General features: G+C 47.6%; 1 protein-coding gene across 1 annotated transcript in view; it reads left to right on the top strand.

Moving 5' to 3' along the window:
• The first annotated feature begins 10,901 nt into the window (after positions 1–10,901).
• NUP93 (nucleoporin 93) overlaps positions 10,902–25,798 on the top strand; it is an 86,638-nt gene continuing 71,741 nt past the window's right edge. Inside the window, exons 1-2 of the mRNA XM_056862981.1 lie at positions 10,902–11,090; positions 11,787–11,904. Of these exons, the coding sequence (XP_056718959.1) occupies positions 10,912–11,090; positions 11,787–11,904 (297 nt within the window). The 5' untranslated portion in view covers positions 10,902–10,911. The remainder of the gene's footprint in view (positions 11,091–11,786; positions 11,905–25,798) is intronic.

The following is a 25,798-nucleotide window of genomic DNA, read 5'->3' as shown; positions in this document are numbered from 1 at the left end:
CAGAGCGCGCGGCGGGGCGTCGGCTCGCCGTTGACGTGACCGAGCGGCGGGCGAGGGACGCGGCGGACGAACGAGGGTAAGAGTCGTTGGAGCTGAGGCGGCGCTTCCTCCCCTCCCCCCTTCCCTCAACGGCTCCTTTCCTGTCCTTATTGCCGTGAGGAGGAGGAGAGAAGCGCTTTTAGGCCGATGGGCCCGCGTGGCACGTAGAGCTCTATAAAATTATACACGTTATGGGAGAGAGTGGACAGGGGAGAAGCTTTTCCCCCTCTCTCATAATACCAGAACGCGGGGTCACCTTCTGAAGCTGGAGGGCGAGAGATTCAAAAACAGATAAAAGGAAGCGTTTCTTCACACAACGCGTAGTTAAACTGTGGGACTCCCTGCCCCAGGATGTGGTGATGGCTGCCAACTTGGAAGGCTTTAAGAGGGGAGTGGACCGTGGTTCACAGTAGATCCGCCTCTGCTGTGACCTTAGGTAGTTCATGAGAGGGAGGGCATCTTGGCCATCTTCTGGGCATGGAGTAGGGGGTCACTGTGTGTGTGTGTGTGTGTGAGGTAGTTGTAAAATCCCTGCATTCGTAGGTGACCCCTGATGGTACCTTCCAACTCTGTTCTAAAACGCGGGGTCGTCTGCTGAAGCTGGAGGGTGAGAGATTCAAAACAGATAAAAGGAAGTGTTTCTTCACACAACGCATCGTTAAACTGTGGGACTCCCTGCCCCAGGATGTGGTGATGGCTGCCAATTTGGAAGGCTTTAAGAGGGGAGTGGACCGTGTTCATGGAGGAGAGGGCTATTCATGGCTACTAGTTAAAATGGTTACTAGTCATGATGCATCCCTATTCCTCCAGGATCAGAGGAGCATGCCTATTATATTGGGTGCTGTGGAACACAGGCAGGAGGATGCTGCAGTAGTAGAAAAGGGCAAGAGTCCAGTAGCACCTTAAAGACCACCAAAAATATTTTCTGAAGAAGTGAGCTGTGGCTCACGAAAGCTCATACCCTACCAGAAAATATTTTTGTTAGTCTTTAAGGTGCTACTGGACTCTTGCCCTTTTCTACTACTGCAGGATGCTGCTGCAGTTGTCTTGTTTGTGGGCTTTCTAGAGGCACCTGGTTGGCCGCTGTGTGAACAGACTGCTGGACTTGATGGACCTTGGTCTGATCCAGTGTGTTCTTATGTAATGTGGGGATCTTCCCTGACTTCCCCACCCCCCTCCTGAAATTAGCCTAAAATAATGAATGGGTACCATTTGGAAGTTGCCGACGGGAACTGAAAAGCCGTTACAGAGAACTAAGACAGCATTTTAGAAAGCTTGGAATGCTGGGTTGCTGAGTTCAGTTTGGGGTCTGGCATTCTCCTAGCATTATGACTGATTTCCAGACTACAGTGATGAGCTCCTCTGGAAGAAATGTCAGTTTTGGAGGATGGGCCCTTTGCGGTTACATCCTCACTGAGATCCCTTCCCTCAAACACTGCTCTCCCCAGGCATCACCTACAAATCTCCAGGAATTTCCAAGCCAGAGTTGGAAACCTGGAGTGTCATCCTAAAAACACTTTCCTGGGATGAAGCCCCATTGACAGAAGTGTTTTCAGGTCTGTTCTAGCAAGAGATGCGTTCATTGCATCATGTCTTCTGGGGCTGCCCATTACTTTTATCAGGCACTGTTCATTCTTCTAATATGGTAAAGGATTTCAACAGCTTCCTGTTTTCTCTCATGATGCCAGTCAGGATGGTCTATATCTGAAATTGTCCCCGCTAAGCACTCTTGGCTTTTTTCTTTGTAGCAGTTTGCTTGTTCACCTGCACCATTAATCCCCCCCGCCCCGAGAGTGGCCCAGTGTCTGATTATAAATGGTACCCAATTCTTGGTTAATCTTTAGAAAGCCTAGCATAAGATACCACTCAGATTTGTACAGTGTCACAAGCTTTTTGTAACTGAGCAAAATGGCAGCAAACCCTTTTCCTGACAGAATCTGGCTGCAGTCATTTTTGCAGCAGGTGAATAGATTTATCAAGAACCAGTTAGGGGTAGACTCCCTCAAACACTCCAGGGGAATGACCAAGGGGGAAAATCCATGTTTTATTCTTAGCTTATGTATCAGATTTTGACTTTTGTTGTTGCAGTCTCTGTCCTTACCATGCCCTATGAAACTGCCCATATTACTTTCACAAGGGATTATCTAAAGCTTTTTTAACCCTTGTGATTAACACATTCATGTCAGTGCTGCTCATGTGCTGAAGCAAATCATTCCTCCCTTGCGTTTTCTGTGTATTGAATCTTGTAATGACATTTTGCACCAAAGAGATATTGGTGCCATGAATTTCTGCCCTTGTGTGGCACTTCAGAACTCCAGGCGTGTGTGTGTGTGTAGGGCTGATACTGAGTGCTGGGTCTTGCGCTAATAATTGGAATGCTTTTAGCACGCTTTTTAGATCTGGGCATGCTTGGATTCTCTTGGTCTTGGAGTAATGTTTCTATATATGTTCCTAAAAGCACACTGTGGGTTTGGTGTGAATACAGCCATCGTGGTATGCAAAGATATTAGCACTAGGAGCATTGCTTTAGAGCATTAGGTAGGGCTCAAAGGAGTTATCTTCACAGTCAGAGTGATGTGGCCCGTTTTGTTACTGTCTGTGCATAGGACAAGTGCATTGAAACTGCACAAGGTCACTTTCTTTACTACTCACAATTGTTTGCATTGCAAATGGGCATTGACCACTGGCTACATAGTGTTTCCTCAGGTGTACCTGCATTGCAGGGCTAGAGCTATGATAGATGAATGAAGTCTGTCTGAATCCTAAGCAGTCTGGGCATAGCATGCGAGTGTTAGAATAACTCCTACATTTTTTTTGCTGCAGCTTCTTCTGACTCTTAGTCATTTTGCATTGGCTGCTGTTGGAGATATGATAGTGGATTTAAATGGTATACATCTTGATTGTTTTAATGTTGGAACATATTTAATTGAGTATACCATTCCTTTCACAACCCACCAGGATCAACTACAGCTCCTCCTTGTTTAAATTAATATGTCTCATGCAAGACACATCTGTCTCCTGTATCTCTCATTTGTTCCTGTAACATTTCGTGGTGCCATGAAGTGAATTTAAAACATTCCAATATGATTTCTCGCCTCCCGTTTTAAGCTCTGCCTGTATGGGTGAAATACTAGGAGATTCTCTAGCATGTGTCTGCAGATTTCAGTTTTAAAGAGGCAAATAAGAGGTTTTTCTAAACATCTTCAGTGCTAAGCCTTTGTGGCATTTTGATGCTGAGTAAGACCTGCTATTCTGTGTGCTGTATTTACTCAGTTGCAAGACTAGGTTTTGTCAGGTGTGCCATCAAAAAAGCAAGGGAGTTGTCTCAAATTTGCATAGCGGGGACAGTTAAAGCCAGTATTTTTTTTTTCTTTTTGTGTATAACTTTATTTGAGTTGTTTTTCATTCAGGGTTGTCTTTCTTTGGAGTAAGGATGGTATGGTCCAGCGTGATGTAGTGGTTAATAGCGGTGGACTCTGGAGAACTGGGTTTGATTCCCCACTCCTCCACATGAGCGGAGGACTCTAATCTAGTGAACTGGGTTGGTTTCCCCACCCCTACACGTGAAGACAGCTGGGTGACCTTGGGCTCTCTCAGCCTCACCTCCCTCACAAGGTGTCTGTTGTGGGGAGAGGAAGGGAAGGCAATTATAAGACGGTTTGATTCTCCTTGAAAGGTAGAGAAACTCTGCATATGAAAACCAACTCTTCTTCTGTGTACTGCTTTTCACCATGTGTTCAGAGAGCATTGCATTAAAATTAATGCTGCAGTAGTGTTGCCTTCAGCTAGCACTGGATGCAGAGGAAAGACATGCCTTTCTTCTTGACCAGCTACCATGGACAGCACATGTTTGAACAGCGGCTCCTCAATTTGGTCATAGCAAGCTACATTTAAATTAGAGGAAGGAGGAAAAATCCCGCTTGACCCCCTTTCAGGATAGCTAAAGATAGACAACCGGAGGCAGCAGATTTTGATTTGCAGTGATTGTAAGGCGGCTGGAGAAGAAGGGAAGGGACGGAGCCCCGTTAGGCTTTTTGCCAGTGGTGGAATACAGGCTGGACCCTGTGATGTAATAATCAGGCCCATGGGCCTTCATGCTTCTGCCTAGCTGTGCCCCCAGCCCCTGCTACATATGATTCAGCTTTCCATGTTTTCAAGTCTCTGAAGAAATGGCTGCAGGAAAGAGAGGCCTTGAAAAAGGTGAGATTTGAGTCCAGTAGCAACTTGGAGACCAACAAGATTTTCAAGGCAAAGCTCCCTTGTGCCCTGCGACAACTGACTGTCCACACTTTTGGCTTGTAGCCAGGAGGTCTACTGTGGGCCCTATGTCCAAAGAAAATACTTTGCCTCAGTTGGGAGAGGTTAGGAATGCTTTTTATGGGATCCTGCTGCATACTTGGAGAGAGATGGCGCTAGCGGAGCAGAGGCTCAGGAAAGGAAGCTAACAAAGGCTGAAGATGCTAGCCACAGTCTCTTGACTTGGGTGAGTCTAGTTTCAATTCCCATTGCGGCTTCAGCAACAGAGATTCCTCCAGGAGTGGCTCTCCTGCACTTAGCATTTTTGTGTGCCTGTATATCTAGCTTTGGTTTCTACCACTGCTAATCCTCCAGCAGTGCACAGGACAATTGGCCTGTTTTTTTCGGTGTGTATGTGCATGTTTGCCTTTTTTCCTTTCCTTGCCACTCCCCTCCTCCCCAAGTTTCTGGCAGGAAGCAGTGAAACTGACAAAAGGCTGTCAATTTTTCCAGGTCAAAGAGAGAGGGATTACACTATCACTCTATAATGGCACTTCTACATTCATTGCTGATCCTATAAGATAACATTTTGCCAGAGTCTGAACAGTTTTTCACAACCTTTTTGGCTTAAATTCCATCGACTAGACTGATGAATGCTAAGTAGGGGACACTCCCCCCAATACTATATATTCAAATGGATAACTTTTTTTTTTGAGCACGTATAGTGGTTTAATAGAGGGCCAGCGTGGTGTAGTGGTTAAAGGGTCGGACTAGGATCTGGGAAACCCAGGTTCGAATCCCTACTCTGCCATGGAAACCTGGTGGGTGACCCTGGGCCAGTCGTACACTCTCAGCCTTGACCCTAGCTAGCATCTGGATGGGAGACCTCCAAGGAATACCAGGGCTGTGACTCGGAGGCAGGCAATGGCAAACCACCTCCCAACGTCTCTTACCTTGAAAATTCTGCGGGGTTGCCATGAGTCTGCTGTGACTTGATGGCAAAAAAAGAGGCTTGACCTGGCATCAGCAGCTGACAGATCACCATTTGTGGTGTTAGAGAAGAGTCTTGCTTCACTTGGCTTTCGGTCCAGTGTTCGACTGGGATTTAGAGAAGTTAGTTTAATTTTGTCTGTCTGCATCTATTCTTTCTGTTGCTGCTTATCCAACCAGACGTGGCTTCATTCTGCTCATGACTGTGCTAGCGCTTCCCATACTGAGCAGCCACATTAAGACTCAGACTGCGGTCTCTCGCAGGCAGAACATTTCCTCCACGTAGACTTCACAGTCTCTGTGTGCTGATGGCCTATAAAATGTTTGAACCGGTCATCTGGGAAGAAAATCCCCATTTCTTTGTCAGTTTGGGTCTGAATGATAGTTGAACAGGGGAAAGGGCTGGCTATTCTCTCTCTGCCCAGGATAACCTGATCTCATCAGAGCTCAGAAGCTAAGCAGGGTCAACCCTGGCAAGTATTTGGATAAGCGACCTCCTAGGAACTCCAGGGTCATAATGTGGAGGAAGGCAATGGCAAACCACCTCTGAACGTCTCTTGCCTTGAAAACCCCACGAGGGGTCAACATAAATCAGATGTGGCTTGACAGCAAAACAAACAATTCTCTCTCTGTACCCCATTCAAAATGAGCTGTTGCCCTAACCTTCCAACCTAGCTTTCATTTCTGTCCCGCTGTTCTTCTACCACGGAACCCAGGGCAACATACCGTATTTTTCGCTCCATAAAACACACTTTTTTCCTCCTCAAAAGTGAGGGGAAATGTCTGTGCGTCTTATGGAGTGAATGTCGGCTGGGAGTGTGTGCGTCGGGATGGCGCAAGCCGGCATTCCCCGTCCGGACGGCCAGCTGGGAGGCGGGCGGGGCGCACAGAGCCGGCTGGGCGCGTGCGCTGTCTCGCGCCGTCCCGACGTGCACGCGCCCAGCTGGCTCTGTGCAGCGCCACCCGCCTCCCAGCTGGCCGTCCGGGCGGGAAACGCTGGCTCGCGCCGTCCCGACACGCACGCGTGGCTCTGTGCGGCCTTGCCTGCCTCCCAGCTGGCCGTCGGGGCGGGGAACGTGCACACGCCCAGCCGGCACTCACTCCATAAGACAAGTTTTTAGAGGAGGAAAACAAGATTTTTTCTTGATTTCCTCCTCTAAAAACTAGGTGCGTCTTATGGTCAGGTGCGTCCTATGGAGTGAAAAATACGGTACTTAAATTCTAGGAAAGTGTTTCTTCCAAGCAGTGACTAATCCCGCACCTAGCTAGCTTCAGCAAGGATGTTGCATTGTGCCGTCTCTGATAATATCCTGGCGTTTATATCTATTCAAGTGGGACTGTAAAATCCAGAATGCCTCCATATTTTTAAAAAGCCCTGTAGCAAGACTTGCGCACTTAAAATACCCCCAAGTGCTAAGCACTTTGAAAGTTTTTGAAACCCTGCATTAAATACATCTCTAGATCTTTTGATCTAGAGAGATCTTTTGATCTAGAGAGGACACTAACTGCTTAGACCAGTCCTGAGGTCCACACGAAGCTGCCTTCTACTGAATCAGACCCTCGGTCCATCCAGTTCTGTGCGGGCGCCCCCCTCCCCAGTTCTGTGCGGAGGGAGTTCAGACTTTCCAAGGGAGGGGTGGCGAAGAGTTGACTCAGCCGCTTGGATCGCAGGCGGCGGCGCTCTCCCCTCGCCCGGCAAGGAAAACGGTGGCGGGGTCTCCTCCGGAGTTGCGTCCGCCCGAGGGGGGATGGGGGGAGTAGGAAGGTCCCGAGTTTGCAGAAGGAAAGGAGCGGAGGTCGCGCCTTTGTGCCCCATCCATCGGGAGCGCCTCTTGTGCAAGCGCGGGGGGACTCTGCGCAGGAGAACGTACCGGAGGATCGTTCCCTCGCGGTTCCCTTCCTTCTCCGGAGACTGGCCGAGCCCTGCCCAGCTGGCTCCCGTGGCTGTCTGTCAGAGGGCCCGGGGAGGCGCGGTGCCCGGCCTGGCTTTCCAGAGCAGGTGCACAGGATCATGCGCAAAGCCTGTCCCCCCTCCTCCTCTTGCCCAAACGCTGGGACTTTCCTCCCCTGCGGTCCCAGGGCAGCGCATATGCTCCGTCGGGCAGGGCCCTGCCATTGGGGAGCGTGGGGCGCTGCCTCAGAGCCGCTTCCACCGCCCCCTCTTTCGTAGGCAGCACTGGCTCGCCCCTGCCTGGCGGTCTGTGTCTCTTTCCGGCCGGCGGCCAGAGCCGTCGGGGGCCCTGGGTTGCAAGGCCGGCCGGACACTGGAGCGGGTTGCGAGGAGCGAGATCGGCGGGGCACGGACCGGCAGCACGGAGCACGCCCAGCCCGGAAGGGGCGAGCAGGAGCCACCCTGGCTTTCTCGGTCCCCGGGCCGGACAAAAGCCCTCGAGGGCAGGATCCGGCCCACGGGCCGTAGTTTGAGGACCCTGGTATAAGCTTTCGTGGGACATAGTTCACTTCATCAGATATTTTTGTGAGTACAACTTACTTCATCAGCCACCTTCCATTGTTTGATGAAATGAGCCTTACAACCTGGAAATTTTTGTTAGCCTTTAAAGTGCTACTGGTCTTGAATGTTGTTCTTCCATACAAAAAGTTTATATGATTATGCTGCATCTAATTTATTCATGGCACCTCTGTTGGCCTACTTTTTATTTCTGACATTCCCAAAGTGGCTTGAAAATTCAAAATTGCAGAAGTCAGTTAAAATTAGGAGAAGTGAATCCTGTTTGAAAATGAGTACACAGTCAGCAATGACAATAACTTCTATGTATTTTTAAACATATTTTTATTTGGCATTTTTTTAAAGTGCTTCTCATAATCTTATGTATTCTGTGCACAGCATAAAATTCTGAATTCAGAAATGAAAGGAGAAGATGCCTTCAGGAACTCTGAAGGAGACCTGGTGTGTGAAGCCATGACAGACTCCAGCTTCAGTTTGCTATATTGTTTCCTCCCCTCTCACCTTCTTTTTCACATTTTAAGAAAACTTTAATTGGAGGGCAGGGGGAATGTCTCCTAAAAATCTAAGGCTTTGGTTTAAAATTCTTTTATTTGAGGATTTGTGAGGCGAGCCTATCATCTTTTCGGCATCAAGTCTACTGCTAAAAAGTGAAAAAACATACACACATACACTAAGATTTATGAGATACTTGAAGATCACCTTGTGTGTGTTAAATTTTTCTGTTCTTGTCCTTTTTGTCAGTAGTGAGTAAGTGGCCCTGCTCTGCTAATGCTCTCAAGACTTCCTCCAAAGTGTGCTGATCAGATCATTCTAGCATTAGCAAAGATTTGTGTGTTTTTGGCTGATTTACTGCCACTTCCCTACAATGCATTAAAAAAAAAAAATACAAGCAGGGATATGCATTTGTCGGGAGCAGCCCCGTGGCGTGTGCTTTTCCTTTTGACATGCTTCTTGGCTTCCTTGCTGTCTGAGAATTTTTCTGGTGCTTACGCCACCGTCTTCCCTACAAGGTAGTTAATGAGAAAGAGAAGTGAACCGGATCGAAGCGGAGCCTGTGCTGTTCTGGCAGCCAGCGCCAGACACACTGCTGCTCCTTCTGGGAACCGGCAGTAGCAGCTTCAGCTGGGTGGGAGGGCGACCGCTCCGGTCACTGTCTGCCAGCAGAGGCTGTTCTGGCAAGCTATGCGCAGTCATTCTCTGCCAAGGGGGGGGGAAGCAGCTCATAAGTAGATGTTGAGGCGGCATCCTGTACTGCATTGCAGGGCATGAAATTGTCTTTTCTTCATGGTCTCTCTCTGTCACTCTCTCTCACACACACAGGCTTCTGCATCCACTCCCTGCACTGTTTATTGGCTTATTGAAATCTGATTGCCATTTATGCTAACGTAGCATGCTGGCTTATGATGGTTATATATGTGTGTGTGGAGGCAGGATATTTATGTGAGGTCCATTGTCTGGAGCCAGCCTGATAGTTTGCAGCTTGGTGTCTGGGTGAATTCCGGCTTAGGTATTGGGCGGGGTTTTTACCTAACAATATTCCTGCCTTCCTGATGGGTGGGATGAGCCCTGAGAGACAGCATGTATATGTAATCAGAGGATCCCCAGGATGGGAGGGAGGAGTTCAGCATGCACACTATAACAATCGCCCCACCCCCCAGTCACCTAGAGGATTCTTTTCACCGAGGGCATGGCCGCCCATCCTCAGGAGCTTTTAAAAATTGTAAGGAGTGGGCTTGCTCTAGACCAGTGGTCTAGACTTATTTGTTACGGGGCTCGATATGACATAAATGTCATTTGGTCGGGCCGGGCCAGGCCACGTATACCAGCCCACAGCAGGCTCGCCAGCCCAGATCTGGAGCAGGGGAGTGGCTTCCTCTGCTGGGGAGCCCGCTGCAGGCTCAACAGCCCATATCGGGGCAATAGTGGGGTTGACTGCCTGTGCTGGCGAGTCCGTAGTGGGCTTGCCAGCTCAGGTCAGGAGCTAGGGTGTATGGCTTCTTTGGCTGGAAAGCCCAGTGTATACATCACTCTCCCCAACCGCCCCTGACATCAGGGGAGGCTGTGAAGGGTGCTCTACGCGCTGGGCTGGACCCCCTCCTTCTGATCCATGCTCCCTGCAGGCTAGGACCTCCACGTGGAGGTCCCAGCTGGCAAGCGGCGTGGATTGGAAGGCCCCCAGAGCCTAGAATTGGGAGCTGGGAATGGGTAGGGAGCAGGGGTGATGTCTGCCTCTGCTCAGCTCACGGGCCAGATAACAGCAATTCTCCGGGCCAGATTGGCCAGGGATCCGGGAGGAGGGTTTTTTTTTTGGCCATCTTCTAGGCATGGCGTAGGGGTCATTGGGAGTGTGTGGGGAAGCAGTTGTGAATTTCCTGCATTGTGCAGGGGGTTGGACTAGATGACGCTGGTGGTCCCTTCTAACTCTATGATTCTATGATTAACAAGAGAAGTAAACTGCCTCAGACCGATTCTTCAGTGAGAGTTAAGCAAGATGGCAAAGCGAGGCTGGCGCTGTGAAAATAAAGGCTTATAAGCTCCTGCTTTTAAAGATATTAATTGATTGCCATCTGTATTGGTGTTCTTAGGAGGAATTTCAGTGTGGGAACATAGTTTTAGGTGGCTGGCCGTGTTGGTCTAGCACCTTAGAGACCGGCGAGATTGCCAGGGTATAAGCTTTTGATTTCCAGGGTATAAGCTTTCGAGGGCCCAAACTCTCTGTCATTTGCTGTATCTGACAAATGGAGCTTTGTCTCTCGAAAGCTTCTGTCCTGAAGTTCTTGTTGGTAGTTAAAGTGCTACTGGACTCAAATCTTGCTCTTCTACTGTAGACCAACACGGTTACCCACCCGAAACTGTGAACAAATCACAGACTGAAACTGTGGTACCCATGGAGATATAAAGCCAACTGCTTGTCAGTCCACAAGCCGCTCTGTTTGCCTGCCTCACAGTATCTGATGACAGGAACTTTGATTCTCGAAAGCTTATATCCTGGAAAATGTTGTTGATCTTTAAGGTGCTACTGGACTCAAATCTTGATTTGTATATGAGTGTTAAGCAGAGGCCTAACTGATGCAGCCAACCTTGTTTTTTGCCTTTGGCAGCTCTTATTACAACTTCCGTCTTTTTGTACCTTCTGCTTGCCTTGCCTCAGGTTTGCCCTACCGTGACCTGCCCTGGAAATGGAATCTGAAGGCTTCGGCGAGCTTCTGCAGCAAGCAGAGCAGCTTGCAGCAGAGACTGAGGGCATTGCCGAGCTCCCTCACGTGGAACGTAACCTCCAGGAGATCCAGCAGGCAGGGGAGCGTCTGCGCTCTCGGACTCTCACCCGCACCTCCCAGGAGACTGCAGATGTCAAGGCGTAAGTGCTCAGGCCGTTCAAAGTTTTCTGTCGTGTAGTTAGAGATACCAAACCAATGTAAAATTTTGATCGCCTGTAGGCAAAACAAAGTAGCCGTTTGAAAAATCAGTTGCCTCATCGGTTGGTTGAAGAGTCAGCATGTTGTAGTGGTTAAGAGCAGTGGATGCTAATCTGGAGAACTGGATTTGATTCCCCACTCCTCCACATGAGCGGCGGACTCTAATCTAGTGAACCAGGTTGGTGTCCTCCCTCCTACACATGAAGCCAGCTGGATGATCTTGGGCTAGTCACAGTTCTCTCCGAACTCTCTCAGCCCCACCTACCTCACAAGGTGTCTGTTGTGGGGAAAGGAAGAGGATTGTAAGCCCGTTTGATTCTCCTTAAAAGGTAGAGAAAATTGGCATATAAAAACCAACTCTTCTTTTTCTTCTTCTTCACCTCTCCATGGCTACCAGTCTGGACACTTGGTGGACCACTTAGTTTTTCCATGCTTAAAAGACAAACTAGATTAATTTTAATATCTGTAGATTCAAAGGCTAGTAATGATCAAATTATGTAATTAAATATGTGCAATTTTAGGATGTGTAAATGGGGAAATACTGTGTATGTTAATCATCGTCACTGATCCAAAACTGGGACTCTCTGCCTCTTGTGTGAAAGCACCCATAACCTTCTTCCTTCTCATCTGTCTCATAGATCGGTTCTTCTCGGATCCAGAGGGCTTGACATATCCCACATCTCTCAGCGGCTAGAGAGTCTCAGTGCTGTCACAACCTTCGAGCCTCTGGAGCCTGTGAAAGACACAGATATACAGGTAAGGGGCTATAGGCAAGACAGGCCTTGTTCATACAGTCAAGAGATGAGCAGCAGTAGCTTCTCTACGGCTCGCAACTCTTTGTGCACTGGGATCCATTTCTTGAATTTTTGCCACTGGGAGGGTTTTGTTCACTGAACTCATGTGAGGATTGTCCAGATTTCTTTCTAAAGGGTTTATACATGTGTTCTGTTTGTAGTAGGTAGTGGCAAAATGTGGCATAGCAGTTGGTGTGCTGGCCTAGGACTGAGGAGATTGGGGCTCAGATCCCCTCAGGGACCTCACTGGGTGGTCTTGGATTGCTATCTTTTAAACTTAACATACCTCAACATGACATAACATGTTGTGAGGGATAAAATATGGGGAGGGAAAACATACGTTGCCCCGGTTTAATAAAATCTGATAATGGAGAAGTCACCTGCCACAAATTCAAATATAGAAGAGTGTCCTCCACCTTTGATAATACCAATTATTTGATGCGTCAAATTCTGGGTTCAAAAGGGGTGTGTGTGAGATACGAGGTCCTGTAGATACGATGGCCCGAAATCGTTTAGGGTTTTATAGGTTGTTTAGGGTCTTATAGGTCAGTACCAAAACCTTGAACCTGATTCGGTACTCAATTTGGAGCCAGAGCAGTGGCGGAGCACAGGTTGAATGTGCACTCTCCGCGGGGTCCCCATAAGGACCCTTATCACTGCGTTCCTTACCAGTTGTAGCTTCTGGAGCAGTCTCAAGGGTAGCCCTATGTAGAGTGAGTTACAGTAGTCTACCCTGGTGATGACCGTTGCATGGTTCACTGTGGCTGGATCAGGCTGGGACAGGTAGGGGACCAGCTGCCTAATTTAGTGAAGGTGAAAAAATGCCCTCCTAGCAGTATCTGTGACCTGGGCCTCCATTGTAAGGGAGGCATCCAGGACCACGCCCAGTCTCCTGACAGAGGATGGTGGCACCAATTGAACCCCATCAAGAGTTGGCAACTGGAGCCCATACTCTGGGCCTCCCCGACCCAACCACAGGACCTCCGTCTTAATTGGATTTAGTTTCAGCCAGCTCTGCTTCAACCACTTCACCACAGCTCCTAGGCACATGGCCAACGTATCTGGGATGGTGCCTGGCCGGTCACCCATCAACAGATATAGCTGGGTGTCATCAGCATATTGATGACACCCAAGCCCGAAATGCCGAACCAGCTTGGCGAGAGGGCACATATAGATGTTAAAGAGCATTGGGGAGAGGATCGGCCTCTGGGGGACTCCATACACCAATGGGTTGAGACCCCCTCCCCTATTGCCACCCCCTGTCCCTGATTCTGAAGGAATGAGTTCAGCCATTAAAGGGCTGTCTCCCGTATCCCAGCATCGGCAAGGCGGTGGGTCAATAGGTCGTGATCAACCATGTCGAACGGTTTTACCACTAATTTTTTGTTCTAAACTGCTTCCTACCCATCTGTACTTCTTTGGAAAACCCAAATGTTGCAAAATTATAGAAAATCATATTGAGAATGGGTTCATGCAGATCTGCTTCTTGGGGGTGGGGGTACTTTGAGCTGGCGCGCGTAACTTGTTTTCAGCATAGACTTCCCCCGGAATTAATTTTGAGTGTGGTTGTGGTACAAAGTACAATCTGTCCTATTCCATTCCCGCATCTGATGTGTCTCCTGTCTTCTCATGTTGCATTGTGGTGGGTGTTGCAGACAGATTTGTTGGAATTTTAGCCTTTCAAATGAGGTGGGGAGGGGGGCAGGATTTGCAGTCAGAGCATCCCTAAAAACTGCTTTCCTGTCGATCAAATGCAACAGTAAACAAATACAAACAAACAGTGCTCTAGCTGGGAAGGCAGGTCCGTAAAAACCTGTGCCTTGAGTGGCTCAGTGATAATAGGGAGTCCAGAATCGTTTTGTCGTATTTTGTTAACCAGTAGTTTCTGGCCTGAATCTTTGGTTAAAAACAAAACAAAAAAACTTTAAACTATACTTTTTAATGCTGACGAGAGCAAGGCGTGCCAAATTGCACCTCGGTTAATTATGTGAATTATTTAGCAGTAATAAAATTTAGATGACTGATATAAAAAGCGGGTAATTCCAGAAGTGGCTCCCATTAGGGTAATTGGCCAGGAACCTTGTAGTAGGTTCCTGTCACTTGAGTGGGATGGGTTTGTTTTGTTGTGTTGTATGTCTTGGGAACGCAGTCGTCAGTTCTGAGAATATAAAACATTGCCTGTGTAATACAGCTTTCTGTTTCCAGCAGCGTATAGCCTGATGCCTGTGGTTTGCTTGCACGTGTGGCGTGAAGTCATGGGCCTTCCCACGTTTGTACTAATATTTAGTCATCAGAAGTGTACTGCCTTTGAACATGGAAGTTGTGTTTGGGTGTAATGACTAGTAACCGTAAAGAGATCCCGTACTGGATGAATTTGCTTACCGTATATACTCGCGTATAAGCCGAGTTTTTCAGCCCCCAAAAAGGGCTGAAAAAGCCGAACTCGGCTTATACGCGGGTCAATACGGTAGGGGAGGGGAGGGGGGAGGAGGGAGGAGGGAAGAGAGGGGAAAGGGAGGAGGGAAGAGGGAGAAGGAGGGAGGGGGAACTTACTGCCGCCGCCGCCGGGCCCACGCCGCTTCCTGGTGCCAAGAGCCGCCCTCGCCCGGCCGCACCGCCGCTTCTGCCGGCCGAGGGCGGCCTGGGGCGGTGGCCCCGGCCCTCGCCCGGCCGCGCCGCTGCTTCTGCCGGCCGCGGGCGGCCTGGGGCGGCCTGCGGCGGCGGCCCCGGCCCTCGCCTCGCCGCGCCGCCGCTTCTGCCGGCCGCGGGCGGCCTGGGGCGGCGGCCCCGGCCCTCGCCCGGCCGCGCCGCCGCTTCTGCCGGCCGCGGGCGGCCTGGGGCGGCCTGGGGCGGCGGCCCCGGCCCTAGCCCGGCCGCGCCGCCGCTTCTGCCGGCCGCGGGCGGCCTGGGGCGGCCTGGGGCGGCGGCCCCGGCCCTCGCCCGGCCGCGCCGCCGCTTCTGCCGGCCGAGGGCGGCCTGGGGCGGCCTGGGGCGGCGGCCCCGGCCCTCGCCCGGCCGCGCCGCCGCTTCTGCCGGCCGAGGGCAGCCTGGGGCGGCGGCCCCGGCCCTCGCCCGGCCGCGCCGCCGCTTCTGCCGGCCGGGGGCGGCCTGGGGCGGCCTTCTGCAGCTCCAGGGAGGCTGCCCCGGCCCTTGCCCGTTCATGCCGCCGCCAGGACCGCGCCGCTTGCTCCTGCGCCGGGAGCCCAGGTAAGCCTGCGGGGGGGGGAGGGGTTATAAGCCGACCCTCGGCTTATACGCGGGTGCCTAATTTTTCCCCATTTTTGGGGGGAGATTAGGCACCTCGGCTTATACGCGGGTCGGCTTATACACGGGTATATACGGTAATCCTTTTAAAACTGCTAAACTGGTAGCCATTACTACATATAAATTTAACAGTCTAATAAGTGTCAGGTAAAGAAGGACTTCCTTTTATCAGTCCTGAGCATGCTATCAGTCATTCATTGGATAATAACCCCCATTCTTATATTACGAAGGGGGGATTTGCTTTCTCAACAAAGCTCATAATTTTATAGTCTCTCACATTTGAGAAGACAAGATTCACTGGAAAATACAATAATGCTAGGAAAAGTTGAAGGCAGCAGGGGGAAAAGGAAGACCCGACATGGTATGGGTTGGCTCAATAAAGAAAGCCAGGCCTTCAATTTGCAAGACCTGAGCGAGGCTGTTAATGATAGGATATTTTGGAGGTCATTAATTCATAGGGCCCCCATAAGTCAGAAACAGTTCTCAACCTTGAGTTTTGTCTATGACACCTCTGTACAGTGAGTTGGTCTTTTCAGGGCGATGAGATTTCCATTGAAATCCCAAGATATTTCATGAATACTCATAGTTAGGTTTTTTTTTCCCCAAGGGTTTGCTTTGCATTTTTTATTTGTAATTTTTATTGAGCGATCCATTTGGATCTTCACAGTCTGCTTGTGGATTATCTTCTGATCTACAGATGAAGATCCCCCCCTTAAATCAGATGCAGTACATGAATACTGACCAGTGGCTCTTGTAATGGAATCAGGCTGTTAAGAAACTGCAGCTGTCTTCTTCTCCAATGGACAAGCAATTACTCAAAAGGTACTTCTCAAATTTTGAAGTGAACGTGCCTGTAGAGAAAAAGGCAGTTTCTGAAAAGGCCAGGTGCTCTACTCTGACCTCTCCCCAGTTCAGTTGTTGTATGATTGTGTTAGAAGGTGATGTTGGAGAGAGACTTCCCCCACCCCTGTTCCCAGAATGGGGACCAGAATTTACAAGGTTCTGCTAACTGCTGTTGCTTTCGGTAGTGAAGGAAGAAATGTAAAACAGAGAAGACTTAATGCTGAAACCAGCCCTCCTGTTTCCTGTAAGCATTTTTTCCCTTGTCTGTTGTTCTCAGGTTTTACTTGCTTTCAGAGTAATTCCCACTTGGATCAGCTAGGCGCTGAGGATGACGTGTCTTGTGGGCACACAATGCATTTCTAACAGTAAGGAACTGGATGTTTCCTGAGGCTGCTTGCTTGAATGATACGACAGATGAACACTTTCCTTTACTTGGGAGATCTCTGGCCCTCACCTGGAGGCGTGGAAGGCTACTTGCCTGTCAGTGTGTGTGCCGGTGTCTGGGTTAGAAGGGTTTGGCAGGCCCAGTGAGCTTGTGGGTAGATTTGGAAGATGGAGAATTTGCCACCTGGACTTTGTCATCTGGACTTTTAGGGGATAGGCCATGGCTCAGTGGTAGAGCATCTGCTTGGCATGCAGAAGGTCCCAGGTTCAGTCCCTGGCATCTCAAAGAAACTAGGCAAGTAGGTGATGTGAAAGACCTCTACCTGAGACCCCGGAGAGCTGCTGCCGGTCTGAGTAGACAATGCTGACTTTGATGGACCAAGGGCCTGATTCAGTATAAGGCAGCTTTATGTGTTCATGTGTCTGAGAGCCCTCTCCACCTCCAAAGCAAATCAGCAAGGTCGAGCTTCTAAGTAGAATGCTTATCACCGGTTAGGCAGGGCAAAAGTATGTCTGTGGTTCTTTCCTCCTGATTCACACCCCACCTAATAAGAACGGGGAAGAGGGGGGAGATCACTTGGAAAGGGAGGCAGCGTGCAAAATCTCCCTTGAAAGCAAACAGTTGGCAAAGAGAACTTATGCTGGTTGAGCAGACAGAGTGCACTGCAGGATTTGGTGTAGCTTGCCATCCTGTAGGCAAAAGGGATAAATGCTGGGCCCTAAGAAGAACCTAAGTGTCTGGTCGGCCAAAATAAAAAATGGCTGGGAATCTGTCATCTAGGGATGCCTGTCAATATTTGAAAATGAGTCCTTTGTTGGTTATAGTGGTTAGAAATGTCAAGCCGTTTACAAGCCTGGTGAAGAAAGAAGAAAAGAAAGGGAAAAAAGACGCTTTTGAGTTATCGAGTGCATTGATGAAGTGTCTTTCACAAGAGTTCTGCTGAACTCAGTGGCTTGTGTACACCAGTGGAAATTGACCCAGTACAAGAGACTGTCTTCCTTTCTTTTTGTGGTATATTGCACTGTGGAACTGGGCATGGCAAGAAATATCTATTTCAAAATATAGGGCCGGTGATACCCAAATGATTTTTTTTTTTGTATTTATGATTCCCTGAAATCTTTACACACTGTTAACCCTTGTGATTGTGTGCATTTTCCGGTGGCATTTCAGATCTTTTAGACTTGCAGAGAAAGAACCTTAAAAAGAAATGACTTGGTAGACAAATCTGGGGGAAGTTATCAGACTGCCAAATACTCTTCTAATCTTGGGGAAGTAGGGGAATTTGCAAACGTTCTTGGAAAAACTCTCTCTTCCTATTCCATCTGTTTGGGTGGGGCTGGAGTCAATGGAAGAGTGTCTGCTTTGTGTGCAGAAGGTCCCTGGTCCAGTCCTGGGCATCTCCAGTTAAAAGGATCCGGTAGCAGGCCGTATGGAAGATCTCTGCCTGACACCCTGGAGAATCACTGCTAGTCGAAGTAGACAGTGCTGATCTTGGTAAACCAGTGGTTTGACTCGGTGTAATGCAGCTTCATGTTTCTGCTCTAATTCAGATTCTGTTGTATTGATGCATGAATGTGCAGCTAAATGGGGGCAGGGGAGTAAAAAAATAGTACTGCAGTAGGGAGCTTCATGTTATCCTCTCTGTAGTAATAGATTTTGTTTTTCCTGCAGTGAGTTTACAGTAACTAAGAGAGCACGTTTGTTATTTCTCTCTTCTAGGCCCTGAGGTCATTAGAGAAAATGGCATATTTGAACCTTTTCTGTGCTGTCTTGCAAAATGGATACAAAGACTTGATAGGGTCTGATGGATGTAGAACTCAATAAGCTGAATACTGGTTGTATGATGAGGCTGCTCTCTTTATGGCGATGCGCCTAAGGGTTGTTTCACATGGTTGAATCTGGCCTCGCCACCAACTGCATACAGTCAACAAGAAACCAATTCTGTTGTTCAAATGAACATAACAAAATTGGCATGCGGGCTTGCAAACAAGCGTGTTGCCTTTGCACTTGACGTTTAAAACCTCCTGAGTGCCTGCCTAAAATCTGTACTGCCTAGAGCCTTTTTCTTTTGTAATGTTTTGCTTGATTCCATATCGTAAGCCTTGTTACATTTTGCGCATTCTCTATTCAGTGTAGTTCCCACTTAATCTGCCTGGAATTAAGGGTGACACATCCCATAAATGTGAAATGCATTTGTAATAATGGGGACAGAGATGTTTACTGGGGCTGTTTTAGTGATACAGCAAATCAGCAAGCAGTCTCTTCTGCTTTAGACTGTTTGGCTTCAGAATTGCCTGTAGGAAGATAGGCTTAATGGCATTATGTAAACTCCATTATATCGAGCTGTATATTTTTCGTTATTTCTCTGTGTTAAATCCACAAGGAAGCCATTCCACTCTTCAGCTGTTCATGAAAGCATCTTTTTAAAAATTGTATTTGAATATTGAGGGGTCAGCATGCATTTGTTTTTCCTTCCCTGTGAGTGAGTGTATTTTCAACAATAAATTGTAATTTGTACAGGGGTAGATAGGGCCATGGGGGATTACAACATGCCAGGTAAGAGAGCTCACCCCCTCTCTGGTTCGTCTCCCAGATAGTAGAACTCTAGTTGCCATATCAGTGACCATTATACCCTTAAGATGCTGTAGATAACAGGTTGACCCAAGTGGTAGACATGATACCTACTTGATGTCTTCTCCCACTGGCTAGATATAGATTGGCTCTCTATTATGCTGGGGATCTGGGGGGGGGGCAATAAAGCATTTGAGTCAACAATTACTAGAGAAAACACATGAAGTAAAATGTGGGACAGATGTGGCTGGTGATAGGCTAGAACAAGTTAGCAGGTCTTCTCAGAGGTGGTGATAGTAGAAGAAGAAGAATTGGTTTTTATATGCCAACTTTCTCTACCACTTAAAGAAAAATCAAACCGGCTTACAATCATCTTCCCTTCCCCTCCCCACAACAGACACCCTGTGAGGGAGGTGGGGCTGAGAGAGCTGTGACTGGCCTAAGTCACCTAGCAGGCTATATGTGAAGGAGTGGGGAAACCAACCCGGTTCACCAGATTAGCATCCGCCGCTCATGTGTAGGAGTGGGGAATCAAACCTGGTTCTCCAGATCAGAGTCCACCACTCCAAACCACCGCTCTTAACCACTGCACCATGCTGGCTCTCAAAAGAAGAAACGTTTCTTCTCTTGCTGCCATTGTGTCTGCTCAGTGCTTTCCTGATAGTGAAGGTGACCATGTAGATTCCAGAAGCTGGCCACTGTGATATGTTTTCTGATAACTTTCTCTCCCTGAACCCCATTTCTGTTGTCTGGTTGCTGGTATCTCCTTTTGGGGCAAGTTGCTCAAGCAGGTGGTGGTGGCCCACCTCCAGTCATTTTTGAGTAATGCCAATGGTCTAGCCCTACTTTACCTTGCCTTTCAGTCCTGTTATGGATCGGAACTGCCTTGTTCTCCCTGGTAAACAACGTACTGGGAGGTAGAGGGGGAAATGCAGCCCCTCTGATCGTTCTGAACCTTTGTCAGTTTTTAGTACTTTTAGCAATGGCATCCTTTTGGATCACCTCGGTTGGGAGTTTCAGGCACTGTACTCCACTGGTTCTGCTCCTACCTGATAGGATGGCTTCCAAGGATGCCCATTAGGGGCCTATGGATCTGGATCATGGCATTTATGCTATAGGGTACCATAGCGTGTGTGTGTTGTCCCCCATGCTATTCAATATTTGTGTGAAACTCCTAGGAAAAGTTGCCTGGAGATATGGAGTGATGAATCATTGGTATGGCAATAACACCAAACTCTCTTTATCTTTTTCATCTAATACAGGTGAGGCGATGATCGTTAAGCATAGTGTGTAGAGTCAGTAATAGGGTGAATGGGGGCTGATAAACTTGAATAAGACAGGACAGAAGTGCTGTTGGGCGGAATGCCAACCATGGAGGTGGTGTTCAACTTGTCTTACACAGTATCCTTAAAGATCAGGTCCGCAGTTTGCTGTAAGATTCCATGTTGCTTGTGAACCCACAAATGGTAGCCCTTTATAAACTTTGGTATAGTGTGGCAGCTGTAGCCTTTCCTGGAGAAGGGTGATCTTGCTACAGTTACCCGCACTGTAGCTGTCCCTTTGCTGGATTACTGTAATTTTGCTGGATTACTGTAACGTGTTGCATATGTGCCTGCTTTCGAAAATTGTTCATAAACTTGAGTTGATCCACTATACACTGACCAGTTCGTTAATGTGTTATCTGCTGTAGACGTCGTGTAGCTGCAGTACTCGGGGAACTCTACTAGCTCCCAGCTTGTTTCCAGAGAAAATTCGAAGACCTGGTTTTTATTTTTAAAAGCCCTGAACAGTCTGGGATCTATCTCATAGAATCATAGAATTCTAAGGGACCACCAGGGCCATTTAGTCCAACCCCCTGCACAATGCAGGAAATTCACAACTACCTCCCCACCAGTGACCCCTACTCCATGTCCAGAAGATGGCCAAGATGCCCTCCCTCTCATGATCTGCCTGTCATAGAATCAGCATTGCTGACAGATGGCCATCTAGCCTCTGCTTAAAAACCTCCAGGGAAGGAGAGCTTACCACCTCCCGAGGAAGCCTGTTCCACTGAGGAACCGCTCTAACTGTTAGAAAATTCTTCCTAATGTCTAGATGGAAAGGACTGCTTGGTCCTATATGAATCTGCCCATCAGTGGAGAATTTGAGTGCTCTCTTCTAGGCTTCCCCTATCCTGATCTTCCCCACCCCAGGCTATAAGCTTCCAAGAGACTGGGGGATCATTGTGTGTGAGAGGGCACTTGAACCCACTTTTAGGGGAACCCTAACTCCCCCTTGCCCCTTTACCTCATGTAAATTGTTGCTACTGATCAGACTAGCCCCCCCCCCCAAGCCTCAGTGGCTCAGCTCACCGAAAGTGGGGTGTTGCCTCTAAATATGGAGTAATTATCCCATTCCTTCCCTGCCTGCTAGCCCGGTGGTTTGGTCAGGTGTTTGATCATTGCATGGATGAACAGCTGGGCCTGTGGGTGAGCAGTTTAGTCACAGTCTGAGATCTTTAAAAGGCAAAAAAGACCCTTGTTTAACTAGAAAACACTCCTATCGCCAAGAACACAAAGGCAATGGGAACACATAGCAGAACAAGGCTGCAGGTGTTACAGAGACTAAGAAAAGAACCAAAAACAAGCAATAACTAGATTTTCTGGTCACTGGTTTTATTTTGGCATTTTGCCCTGAGAAATGGGCACAAGAAGGCTGCAACTTATAGAAACAGAGGGTGATCATTACGGACTTGTCTTTCCTGTTAGTCCCCAGGTTCTTGCATATGCATCTTGCGCCAAGTGGGATCTGTTAACCCTTTCCATCTGGAAGGGGTTCTGTTTGACGTATCCTGAAACGGGGGCTGAGTCCCCACGTTCCCTGCCAACTGGACATCGAACCAGTTGTCTCAAGATGTGCGTTTCTGGTACTTAGGGCCTCCTTGGCCAGGATATCAAACTTAATCAATCTTGCTTCTTCCTGGCCGTATGGCAAATAGTCTGTCGGTTGATGGCTGTAAAGGGGGGAACTTTCCTTCCTGCTTGTAACAAGAGTTTTTTATGGCCTGGTTCCCATACAGTCTTAGGCCTGTTGTAAAACAGGCTCATGTATGTTATTTCGAGGTATCCCACATTCCCTTGTCATAATGGAATTTAGGCAGATTTCTTAAGGGGGGTGCCCTTTATGGAGCTGCCCCCTGTGTGTGGGACTCTGTTCTGAGGGATATTTGCCTGGTGTCATCTTTGTCATTCTTTAGATGCCACACTATGCTATTTAGATTGTTGATTACCCCCCCCCAACTTCCTAGTGTATGTTGTAATTTCCTGAGTATTTTATTGTGTGCTCTAATTTGTAAGTCATCTCAGTTTCACTGCTGCAGTGATTTGTAATTTATTAGCTTGTTTATATTAACTTTTTCAGTCGTCTTGTAAGTGCCTGTGAGGCAGAAGGGTAGCATACTTTAAAAAACATCACTGTTATCTGTAATGTTTTGCTTTCTTCTGAGACCCCTTATATGTAACACCTGTAAGGCACCTCTCTGTAGTGTCTGCGGTGAAGTGTGTTCTGCTGCTTTCTTGCCTTCCTTAGTGTTTCTTAGTTATTTTTGCTGCTACCAAAGGCTCTTGCCTTAGAATTCTTAGTTGGACCCAAAGAACAGGATGGCTTATTTATATTTGGTAGAATCACAGAACAGTCAGCACATTAGGGTGGCTTTGAGGTAAGAGGAGATCCTTTTCTGTAGTTAAAACAGTTGTATTATCTTAAACATAGAGGTAAAACAGCATAACTGTTTCAGTAAAGGTCATAAGAGTAATGGTTTCAGATAGGTACAGTTGCCCTTTTTTCTCTGAAGTTTCTTAAATAGACCTAGCCCCTAAGGCTTATTTTCTCACTTGCCACTTAAGCCTGTGTGGAAGTCATTAGCCAGTTTTCCTCACTTGCCCCTTAGGTTAATGACTTCCACACAGAATTCCCTCAAACTGCACACTTCTTTACCCAATCCGCTCTCTTCTTCAATCCTTCTCTGTGAACAAACAAGAACTCCACCCCCTAGGGTACAGCTACTATCCAATCATAAAACACTTTGATCACCCATCCAGCCCCTCTCTTTCTTACTCCAGAGCCAGCGGATACCTTTGGAAATCTGACACAGGTGGTGGACACAACCACAAAATGGATGTTACAGGAAGCAGAGCCATCCTCAGAATGATATCATTAATAGCCTTGCTCAGGTCTTGCAAATTGAGGGCCATGGCTTCCCTGATTGAGTCACTCCATCTCTTTTCCGCTGCCTTCACGTTTTCCTAGCATTATTATCTTTTCCAGTGAGTCATGTCTTCTCATAATGTGACCAAAGTATAATAGCCTCAGTGTGGTCATTTTAGGTTCTAGAGAGAGTTCAGAGAAGATGCTTAATGAAATTAAGGTAACAGTAAAGGTAGTCCCCTGTGCAAGCACCAGGTCATTACTCACCCATGGCATGACATCACATCATGATGTTTACTAGGCAGACTATGTTTACGGGGTAATTTGCCATTGCCTTCCCCAGTCATCTACACTTCACCCCCAGCAAGCTGGGCACTCATTTTACCGACCTTGGAAGGATGGAAGGCTGAGTCATCCCTGAGCCGGCTACCTGAAACTGACTTCTGCTTTGACTTCAGTACAGCAGCTTACCACTCTGCCCCATGGATACACAATGGTACAACTTAAAAATATAGTCCAATCTCCCAGTGGTATTTTGCAGAGGTTTTCTGACAGTGTTGGTTGGCCAGCTTTGTAGTTTTCCAGTATTGGTGATTCAAGTAAGTACTTTTTAATGGATTTGATTCATCCAAATGACAAATTACATTTTACTTCTAGTGCTCTGAGACGGATGGATCCATTTTGGCCCAAGCTTGTGCTTTCACAAAGACAACTGATTCTCACTCTGAGGGGAGGGCATCTTGAATGATGGGTGATTCCCACCAGCTGCTCAGGGAGGCAGGATTTATTTTGTCACTTCCTGTCTCTTACGTGGGACTCTGCTAGCTGAGTTTGAGTACTTCCCGAGCTAGGATGGACAGGAAGAAGTATATATATCTATAACAAACAAATGACAGGTGAGAGAACACTGACTACAGTGGTGTTAGTCAATGGTTAAAAAGGTGAACTGGATCAGGAAAGGTTAAAGTAGTAGTCTTCTTCCCTTGGTATCTGAGTACACAAGATGTCCCGAGATCTTTACATTCTCCTGCAGACTGGTTCCTGTTTCCCTTTCTCCTTTTTCTTTCTTCATCATTTTTGGTGGGGTGGGGTGGGCAAGATGCCCTCCTTACCTCAGAGCAGAAGGAACCCTTCACTGTAAGTATCCAATGGTCCAATTTGATTTAACTTCCACGCTTGTTGGTCCCTCAGTTACAAGGTCCCTGTTAACAGAAATGCTTGTTGATCAAGTTGTGGCATCTAATGGTGCAGCTGCATCCGTAGTAAATGGCCAACGATCTTAATTTGATGACTCCAGAGACTTACCAACACTTTAAAAAGAGAAACTGCTGAGTTGTAATTGCAATCCATTTTCCATGTCAGTGCAGAGCATCCGTTAGCCAGGGTCATGGGGTTTCTAGCAAAATTTGTATCGGGAAAAGTTTCTGATGTCCTAAGTACAGTGGCATCTGTTTCAGAATGTTTATTTTGGCTTTTAAAAATACCCCAGTGTTAATTTTTTTATGTTACGGTAGTAACAAGTTCTTGAACTGAAATATATGATTAGGGGAAAAACATAAATCAAGTATATTTTAAAAGTTCTATTTGAACAAATTCAAAGTTTTACAGGGACATTTTTGTTGGAATGATACCTGTAAAAATAGACAAGATAGCATGTATTTCCCTTGCATCTTTAAATTTACACACACACCCAAATAAAAACAAAAGACACTGCAAACTCTTTGGTATCCAGATGACCTTTTCTCTCTTCCACTGCCAATCCTACCTAAGCAGGAACTATAGCAGCTACAGAAAGGCTATCTTTGACCCCCATTTGAAATGTTAGGATGGAAAGAGAAGAAAAACAGTGGACATCTTTGGAGATGCCAGATGGTCTGTTTCCTTGGTTTGCTGCATTAGGCATTAGCAGCCATTTGGAAGGAGGTGGTGAGATGCTGATATGACCCTGCCCCAACGCACACACATGATTGATGTTCGTGGAACTCTAGTTGATGGTACAAGGTGGGGGCATAAAAGAAAGTTGCTGCTCTTCATGAGCGCCATTCTCCCCTCCCCAGTCAGCAAACGCAGCCAGCTCTCAGAGGCCTTTGGAGTGCCAGCCAGGGCCGCCGGCTCGTTGCCTGTCCAAAATGTAGACTTTCCTGCACTAATGCACTCAATGAATATTTCATTTGCCATTCTTGGTTCGGAATGCAGCCTGTTCCTCCCCACCCCACCCCCAAGGATCTCGCCAATGCGTCTCATGTTTCATCCTGTTGGAACTTCTGCAGAGAATAAGAGCCTTCCATTTCCTGGTGGGCTAGAATAAGCTTAGCAGTTTACTTGCTCCTTCCTGAATGTTCTGCTCTTTCCATATGCAGATAGAACTGAAATCCTATATACTCAGTATCTTGCGAAGGGTCTTTTCCATACTGACAGCACAGAGAGGATTCTCTGCAAACACTGCTTGTTTTTTTTTTCCTTTTCTAAGTTCTAAACTGAAGGCATTCCCCATTCTGTGTGTTCCCCTTTAACAATTCTTAACAGTCCATGATATGCTTTAAAATAATAATGACTTACCTCTCCTACTGTTTATTCATTTAAAATACTTTTATCCTGCTTTTGTTCC

The sequence above is a fragment of the Euleptes europaea genome, chromosome 17 (genome assembly GCF_029931775.1).
Source record: "Euleptes europaea isolate rEulEur1 chromosome 17, rEulEur1.hap1, whole genome shotgun sequence".
NCBI classification, from domain to species: Eukaryota; Metazoa; Chordata; class Lepidosauria; order Squamata; family Sphaerodactylidae; genus Euleptes; species Euleptes europaea.
Note: the sequence above shows the minus strand (reverse complement) of the source record. Positions and strands in the feature narration are given on the sequence as shown.